This window comes from Lygodium microphyllum, chromosome 29 (genome assembly GCF_053477565.2).
Source record: "Lygodium microphyllum isolate KBCC chromosome 29, Lygodium_microphyllum_v1.1.10, whole genome shotgun sequence".
NCBI classification, from domain to species: Eukaryota; Viridiplantae; Streptophyta; class Polypodiopsida; order Schizaeales; family Lygodiaceae; genus Lygodium; species Lygodium microphyllum.
This window is the reverse complement of record NC_141163.1, coordinates 51,864,012-51,872,829: the sequence shown is the minus strand read 5'-3', so window position 1 is coordinate 51,872,829 and position 8,818 is coordinate 51,864,012. Positions and strand designations below refer to the sequence as shown.

Sequence of the window (8,818 nt, the reverse complement as noted above, 5' to 3'; positions counted from 1 at the left end):
ACTACTAAAGCTGCATCTCTTGGAGGCTGTCATTATTTTGTCACTTTTATTGATGACTATAGCAGAAAATTTTGGGCGTATTTTATGAAAAAGAAAAGTGAAGTTTTTGGGCATTTCAAAACCCTTAAAGCTATGGCTGAAAAAGAAATAGGCCTGCAAATAAAATGCCTAAGGTCAGATGGAGGGGGAGAGTACCTCTCAAATGAGTTTGCAAGGTTCCTGCAAGAGCATGGCATAAAGCAGCAATATTCATGTAGTCATATCCCACAACAAAATGGAATTGCAGAAAGGAAAAACAGGCATATTGGAGAGGTATCTCGTGCCATGCTCAATGAAAAAGACTTGCCAGATTTTTATTGGGCTGAAGCAGTTGCTACAGCAGTCTACATAATGAACAGGAATCCCACTGCAGCAATACATGGAATGACTCCAGAGGAGAGGTATACAAGTAGGAAACCAGATATTTTTCATTTGAAAATTTTTTGTTGCATTGCCTATGTACATGTGCCAGATGAGTTGAGATCCAAGTTGGATCCAAAAGCTGAGAAGTGCATCTTTATTGGTTACTCTCTGCAGTAAAAAGGGTATAGATGCTATAACCCTTCTACTCGTAAGTTTACAGTGAGCAGAGATGTTGTTTTTGATGAGATGAGTAGCTGGTATAAACCAGTAAATGTGATTGATGATGTAGATGCACAAAATGGTAATGCTGCACAGAATTCACAGCAGTAGTCACAAAATATTAGTGGACCTGGAGCGTCCTCTAGCAGTGGTTCACATTCTTCGCCATGGACACGCAGATTGAGATCAGGAGAATCTTCTCAAAGTAATGCAGATAGTGGTATGCAGGTATCACGAAAAGGAAAAGAGAAGGTTGATCAACCCATGTTTGATGTGAATGCAGGTCACTCTTATGTGGATGGTGAATCCAGTGGCTCAGAACAGAGCATTGATGATGAGTTGGGTATTCCTTCTATTGTTACACTTGGAGTAAGGAAGACCAGGGATGTTTTGAGAGCACCTGGGAGTGAACCTACTTTGCGCAGGTCTACGAGAGCTAGGTATCCTGTGGATAGGCTGAAATATGATGGATTTACAGCCATTCACTATGCATATATGGTCAAAGTGATACAGGAACCAGAACCCACTTCTTTTGAGCAAGCCATGGGAAAAGAAAAATGGGAGAAAGCCATGGATGAAGAAATGGATGCCTTGGAAGCAAATGCTACATGGGAATTGGTACCTTTGCCTAAAGGTAAAAATGCAATTAGCTGTAAGTGGGTTTATAAGGTGAAGCATAATACATATGGTTCTGTGAATAGATACAAGGCAAGATTAGTAGTCAAGGGGTATGCACAAACATATGGCATTGACTATGAAGAAACTTTCAGTCCGGTTGCAAGGATGGCAACCGTAAGAGCAGTCATTGCTATGGCTGCATCAAAGGGATGGTGTTTACATCAAATGGATGTAAAGAATGCCTTCTTGCATGGTGATTTGCAAGAAGAGGTCTATATGGAGCAGCCACCAGGTTATGTGCATGCTGTTCATCCTGAGTTTGTTTGCAGGTTGAAGAAAGCCTTGTATGGCTTGAAGCAAGCACCTAGAGCATGGTCTGACAAGATAGGACAGTATCTTGTCACTATTGGCTTTCAGATTTCCAAGGCAGATTTCTCACTTTATGTGAGAAAAACAGAGAAAGGTATTATGCTACTTGTCATTTATGTTGATGATTTGATTATGACAAGTGACAGTGATGAAGATATCCTTCATGTGAAAATGCTATTGAAGCAGAAGTTTGAGATGAAGGATTTGGGAGAGCTGCGTTATTTCTTGGGCATTGAGGTGATTAGATCACCAAGTGGGATACAGCTCCTGCAGAGGCAGTATGGATTGGACATGCTGTCCAAATATGGGATGACTGGCTGTAAGCCTATTTCAGTTTCTTTGGAGCAGAATGTGAAGCTGAGCACAGATGCAGGTGAGCTTCTGGAAGACCCTACTATGTACAGACGCATAGTAGGAAGCTTGATTTATATGACTATTACCAGGCCAGATTTGAGCTATGCTGTTGGATTGGTAAGTCAGTTTATGCAGGCTCCAAGGAAACCACATTTGGATGCGGCTAGATGCATACTCAGGTATGTGAAGTCCACATTGCAGTATGGACTATTCTATGAGACTGGGGTTCAGGTACAGTTGCATGGATACACTGATGCTGATTGGGCTGGTAGCATTTCTGATAGACGATCTACCAGTGGATATGTGTTCTCTTTTGGGAGTGCTGCAGTCACTTGGAGAAGCAAGAAACAGCCTACAGTTGCCTTATCCAGTACAGAGGCTGAGTACAGGGGTGCAGCAATGGCTGCATGTGAGGTAGCTTCGTTGCATAAGCTACTTTATGATATGCATCAGTCTACAGATGGACCAGTTGTCATTTATTGTGACAACATGAGTAGTATACACTTGGCAAATAACCCAGTCTATCATGCTAGAACAAAGCACATTGAGGTGCATTATCACTATGTGCGAGAGAGGGTTTTACTAGGTCTTATTGATCTAGTTTATGTCAGCACAGAGGATTAGGTAGCTGACATATTCACGAAGGCATTGGGCGCAGAGAAGCTGCGCAAGTTCAGAGATCTGCTTGGTGTGCAGGAATTGGGATTGAGCTTGAGGGGGAGTGTTGAGATATCGAGCTCCACTCGTGATACGCCAGGGTGACCGTTGTGTATTTATGTCACCGACTTGTCAGTTGGCAGACGCGGTTGGTACACCGCCCATGAATAATAGCTACATGATAGCTATCCTTATCTACTCTAGTTCGTGGCTCAGTTAGTATGCCACCTTAGTTAGTTGTCTTTGGTTTGAGACCCATATTTAGGGTTCTTCTATTTCTTTGTATGAGAGTTCTTTTGGCTTCCACAACTAAGAAGAGGAAAACTGTTTTCAGCCTCCACCCTTGTGTGTATTCCCCCATTGTGCAAGCAAGAAAGCTTCAAGCGAGACTCCTTCCTTCTCTCCCACAATCTTGACACCCTCTGGCCCAACTCGCGAGCGTCGAGATCATCTGCTCGAAGCTGAAGCATCTGATCGCGCTGAAGCTGATCTAGCAGAGCGCCCTGACGAAGAACGAGACAGCTCCTGGTCTGCCATCTCTCTAAATCTCGCGAGCTGATCTGGAGACATGCGTGCCATCATGTCCTGAAACTCCTCATCGCTCATCCCTCGACTCATCCTGAAAATGTCGATACCTGCACAGATAAAAAATGATGTTAGAATAATCAATTTAAACTATACAAAGCACATTAATATAAATCATTTTTGAAAAATCCCTCTTAAAATGCATATCTTATCTACCTTTATGGAAGATCTAAACAACGAATTGAGTAATACAATTCTCCAAGAATGAAGTATTCTATGGTCCCATGTTAATCTCCTGACACAACTCTGCATACACTGGAAGGTCGATAGACATGTCACCACAAAAGAACGAGTCTGTCTCGTTCTCAAAAAATTCTACGACTTCTGTATTTCCATCATTGTTAGCCGATGCGGGCTCCAAGCTTGCGGTGGCCTCCACCCCTTGTAATATCGACCCCTCGCATATTTTCTTCATCTATGCCTGGAACATCGCTTTGATCATATACTCTCGCACCTCGAGGAGTTGAAGGTATAACATACCACCATCGAGGTTGTCGGGGGTTTGGATGGAAGATTACCTGTTCACAAACACTTACAAAGCGAGTTCAAACCATTGTGACATAAACCATGTCGTATTACAATTAGCAAGCAAATGACTATTTGCACTTGTTCACAATGGGCCGGCAACACAAAGGTGTCGTGCAAATCCGTCCATTTTTTTTCGGAATCTATTTTGAGAAATCCATATGGACCTCGTCGAACTGTTACTCCAGCTCCTCCAAGTACCACTTTGAACCACTGCACATCGAATAGTATCATGGAGAAGCTACGGTAATCCACCGTAATAATACTTTGCAAGTTCCCAAAATACTCCATCTCATCCACAACCGTGTTCGGATCCGTTGCTCGTCGCCGGCTCTCTTGCTCAAACCTTGCCATGACACCACAGTCCATTGTGGAGCGCATTTTGTCAATACGCTCCACCCGAAAATGCTGTCCGCGCGACCACGCTGCACTATATATTTTGTATTGCACATTGAAACACTCAAATTAGATGTAGCAAGCAAATTTAGATACGACACATTCTAAACCCCTCATTACCTTTGGACTACATCCCCTCGAGAACTCCCACTCCTCCATTGAGACCTCTGTGACCTGTCCCTTCGCTCGATGCTGCGGTCAAGGCTCTATGCAACCATCATGTTGACATAAACCGTGCCATCTCCTCCATGCCTTCGGGATATCGAATCGGTCGGTGACGTGTACTGCGTCAGAATTCAGCTCGCGCTTCCTCTCGATCTTGCCTTGCAATCTGGTACTTGGCGAGCCATGTCTCCATGGAGTCATGGTGCAACATACAAAAGCGATTCACCTTCTCTTCCATTGAGGCATCCATTCTTTTTTCTACCCCATTTCCAACCACCACATCTCCAGTCATTCTATCATCGTCCTTCAGCGTCCATAGCATTTCATTGTCTGGTTCCACCGTTGGTAGCCATTGTGAGATATGCACTAACGCCTCTGACACCAACCAACCTTCCGCCATGCTACCTTCTGGACGAGCTCGTTGTTGCACAAAGCCTTTCAGGGTTTTCATGAAGCGCTCCAGGAAGAACATCCATCGCGTATGGACAGGTCCAGCAATCTCCACTTCGTCCACAAGATGCACAAGAAGGTGAACTTGTATCGTGAGGATGCTAGTGGGTAGGTATTTCTCAAAGAGACAGACCGTCTCAACTGCTCCCCGCCTTGCGGATTCAATAGAGGACGTCTTAATCTCTTTCTGTGAGATCCATTGCACCAAAGTCGACAACTTGTAAATGGCCCCGCGAATTTCTGGAGTAAGGCATCCCGCGATCGCAATCGGTAGGACAAACTGCCACAAATGAGAAAGCATTAAGAATAATGGTTACTTTTCAAATTTCAAAATGTCCACGCTAATTAAAATCCATTCTGTTCACAAACTTGACATATCTTATGCCAATCATGGGATTTTAGCCCAGACATGTAGTCATCTTTAGAAAATGCGGACCTGAGAGAACGCATCATACCCGTCGGAGTGCGGATAGACTTGATTACTTGTTTCACAATGCGCTCTTCTTTGGTAGACAAAACCCAGGGAGTGCGAGGAAGCTCCACTCCCCCTTCAGCACTCGACTGCGGCCAAAGCGCCTCCATCTTACCTACCTTCTTTAAATCCATTTGTGACCCTATAGTGTCTCTCTTTCCTGTGATGTGGTCCCATAGCAAGCTGCCCACATTTTTGAAAATATGCATGGGATCCAACAAGTGGTTGACCTGTAAGTGGGCCAATATGGTAACTCGTAGAAAACTGAGAACTGTCGCCATTTTTCGATGTTATATCTCGGCCTTGTATCATGCTCAAGGATTTGTTTGTCCCGGTAGATAATTATTTGTTATATCTCGGCTTTGAGTATAAGTAATCCATTTTAAAACTAATGCGCGCCATCTATGAAATTTTATAACTATAGTAATAAAATTTATTTCAATCAATTCTACTCATAGTCATAAGACCTGAGAGAAATTATCCTATACTCAATTTAAGGGTTTCTTCTTCTATAACAATACTTTTGGGTTCATTTTGATGAAGTACCTTAATGACCATTAGCTAGGGTATCATTTTCTTTTAGTCCTTCCGTTGACTAGTTGGCATGATTTCTAATTTGGCATGCCTATAAAGTTAATACAAAAACAATGAATTATGCATATCACAATTAGATCCCTACTTGGACTTCATGAAGGAATTGACCATTTTTAAGCCATCTTAAAGAGTTACCAATGTGCTTGGCCCATGGCAAAGCATATTGCATACCATTATCAATAAGTCTATTATCTTAAATTTCCTTCCCCTCCCTCTCCCTCTCTTTCTCTCCCTCTCTCTCCCTCTCCCTCTCTTTCTCTCTTTCTCTCACCCTCTCCCTCTCCCTCTCGTTCTCTTTCTCTCCCTCTCTCATTTCCTTTCCCTCCCTCTCCCTCTCCCTCTCTTTCTCTTTTTCTCCCTCTCCCTCTCTATCTCTCTTTCTCTCTCATTTCCTAAACAAGCAAAAAATAAAGTGATTTAAACATCCTCCAAGCAAAAGAGAGAGGGAGAGATACAATGCACTCTCCCTCTCTTTCTCTTTCTATCCCTCTCTCATTTCCTTCCCCTCCCTCTCCCTCTCCCTCTCTTTCTCTCTCATTTCCTCTCCTAAACAAGCAAAAAATAAAGTGATTTAAACATTAAACAAGCAAAAGGGAGAGGGAGAGAGAGAATGCACTCTCCCTCTCTTTCTCTTTCTCTCTCTCTCCCTCTCCCTCTCCCTCTCCCTCTCCCTCTCCCTCTCCCTCTCCCTCTCTTTCTCTCCCTCTCTCTCCCTCTCCCTCTCCTTCTCTTTCATTTCCTCTCCTAAACAAGCAAAAGAGAACGATTTAAACCTTCAACAAGCAAAAGAAAGAGAGAGGGAGACTCACCAATGAGATATAGCGAGCGTGGGGCGGCTTCTCTTTGCAATGAGGGCTCCTCCTCTCCTTCGCGAACAACGGCGGTGGCGGTGGCGGCGGCAGTGGCAGCAAGTCTTCTTCCTCTTCTTCTCTCACAAAGCCTTCGCTCTCTCCCTCGCTCTCGCTCTCAAAAGTCGAATCAAAAGAAATGAAAACGGCGCAAGGGTTTCGGCCGCGTTTTTTTTCCTGCGGCGTCGCTATTGGCGTCGCTATTTGCATCTAATTGCGACGCAAATAGCGACGCCGATAGCGACGCAAATAGCGACGCCAATATCCGCTGTCGCTAATCGGCGTCGCTAATTGCCCAATTCCTTGTAGTGTTAATAATATCTTGTCACACTAATACAAGTATAAAAGAGAGAGACATGTACATTTTCACATCTTTTGAACATTAATATATTTACTGTCTCTTGCCTCACCTTCTCATTCACATATGATATGGCTTCTCTCTTGTATTTCATGTCTTTCTCTCTCTATTTCTAGTATTTTTCTCTCCTAGTCACTTCTTTCTCTCTCCTATGCTCCTCTCTCTCACCTCTCAGTTCTCTCCTTCACAATCCCTCCCATCGAAAACAAAAAAGAATAAGAAGAAAATATGCATTCCTCACCTTCCAACAACCTAAATGCTAAGCATCATTAAATATATATTCTCTCTTAGGCCTCCAGGCTATACCCAATGGCTTTATGGGTTTCAATGATTTCTGACAACTAAGGTGTCTTGTTTGATCTGTCTTATACTCTATAAGGCTATTTGAGCCATTGTAAAAGCTCAAAGGATTGGATATGGTCAACAATCCATTTGGAAATTGATCAAAGCTCTCTATCTCTTGCATGTTTAAATAAGCAAGAATAATAAAGTATTTACATGGTTCTATTTCTAATTCACAGTTTGGACCAAACATGATATTTTATATAGGTTGAGGTAACTTTGCAAAGTAGAGGCCACACACATAAGCGAAAGCTGAGAACAAAAGCTAGGAGAAAAGAAAGCCATAGGGAGCCTAATACTTCTATTTCGTTGTGTAAACAAATGAACAAGAGTCTAGAATTGTCTACTAAATTGTTTTCTTTGTACCTCGATGTGGTCAATATTGTGCTTTCAAAATATGTGCATTTGGTGGAGATGGTGTATAATCCTCTGTCAAATTATTTTGATCATATTGCATCCTTCATCTAAGAATTTTTTTTCATAGTTAGGCTTGCAAGGCTAAAATACCATTGCTAAATCCCCCTTTCCCTCTCTTAAAAGATTTTACATTCGAGTTCCCTCAGAAAAAGAAAAGAAAAGGTATATTACTATTCTTATCCTTCAATATACATATTTAAAGAGCAAATTCCTTTCTACATTTCTTGAGAAGGATAAGCACACTTTTGAAGGTAATATAAGCATCAAGTTAACTCTTAGAGCCTTTGGACAATGTTTGTAGAAAATATTTTTTGGAGCCAAAGTGAAAACCTTGACAATTTGCTTGTTTTCTATAACTCTTATAAGTTATTTGTGATACTATAACTCAAAACAACCCTTTATTTTTACACGTAGAACACCTTCTCTTTGATTCCATCCATGCCCGATATTTGAAGCTTGCAACACCCTTCAAAAGGGGTTTTACTTTTCTAGAGAAGGGTTAATAATATGTTACCCTTGAAATGAAGGATGAAAAATTTAGAGGAATAGTTATGTGCCCTTTAGGTCCTTTAAGAAGAGGAAGGGGAGTTCTTGTAGGGCCTTCCAAATGGAAAGTTGGGGAACCCATGGAATTTGGTGTATGAGGTCTAGGGATGTGTGTGTACATGTGCACACATGTACATACACACTCACATGTTTATTGAGACAAGCACATGTGCGAGTATGCACATACACAGACACATGTATGTATGCATAATCTGTGTGTGTGTGTGTGTGATACTATTACCAGATACATGTATTCCTGTGCGTCCATGTGGAACTTGTAACCATAGGGGGAACACAATATACCTCTATTAATAATATATTGCATAACATAGGGAGTAAGATTTGTGGATCCTTTGTGCAGAAATCCAGATTTGGATGCGTTAACTTACAATAACGTACAAAAGGCATGTCTCACGAGTGATCGCATTCTGTGTTATGTGCACTGTGGATGGGAGCAGCTGCAGCGGAGCGTAATTAAGGTTGGTTATCCTTCTTGAGTCC

At 42.2% G+C, this 8,818-nt stretch overlaps 1 protein-coding gene across 1 annotated transcript; it reads right to left on the bottom strand.

Moving 5' to 3' along the window:
* Positions 1-3,066: 3,066 nt before the first annotated feature.
* On the bottom strand, positions 3,067-7,212 carry LOC148010622 (uncharacterized). Its single transcript, XM_087671558.1, has 3 exons — positions 7,181-7,212; positions 6,616-6,755; positions 3,067-3,254 (listed from the first exon to the last, which is right to left on the bottom strand). Exons 1-3 carry the CDS (start codon positions 7,210-7,212, stop codon positions 3,067-3,069), a joined length of 360 nt encoding a protein of 119 aa, XP_087527684.1.
* Between the last annotated feature and the right edge of the window lie 1,606 nt (positions 7,213-8,818).

Excerpts from the sequence above, each read along its gene's own strand:
- LOC148010622 (XM_087671558.1), bottom strand. The coding sequence starts at position 7,212 with ATGGGAGGGATTGTGAAGGAGAGAACTGAGAG. Across the intron at positions 6,756-7,180 it reads GTGAAGGAGAGAACTGAGAG|AGAGCGAAGGCTTTGTGAGA; the intron begins GTGAGAGAGAGG and ends AGAGCGAGGGAG. Across the intron at positions 3,255-6,615 it reads ACGCTCGCTATATCTCATTG|GTATCGACATTTTCAGGATG; the intron begins GTGAGTCTCCCT and ends TTATCTGTGCAG.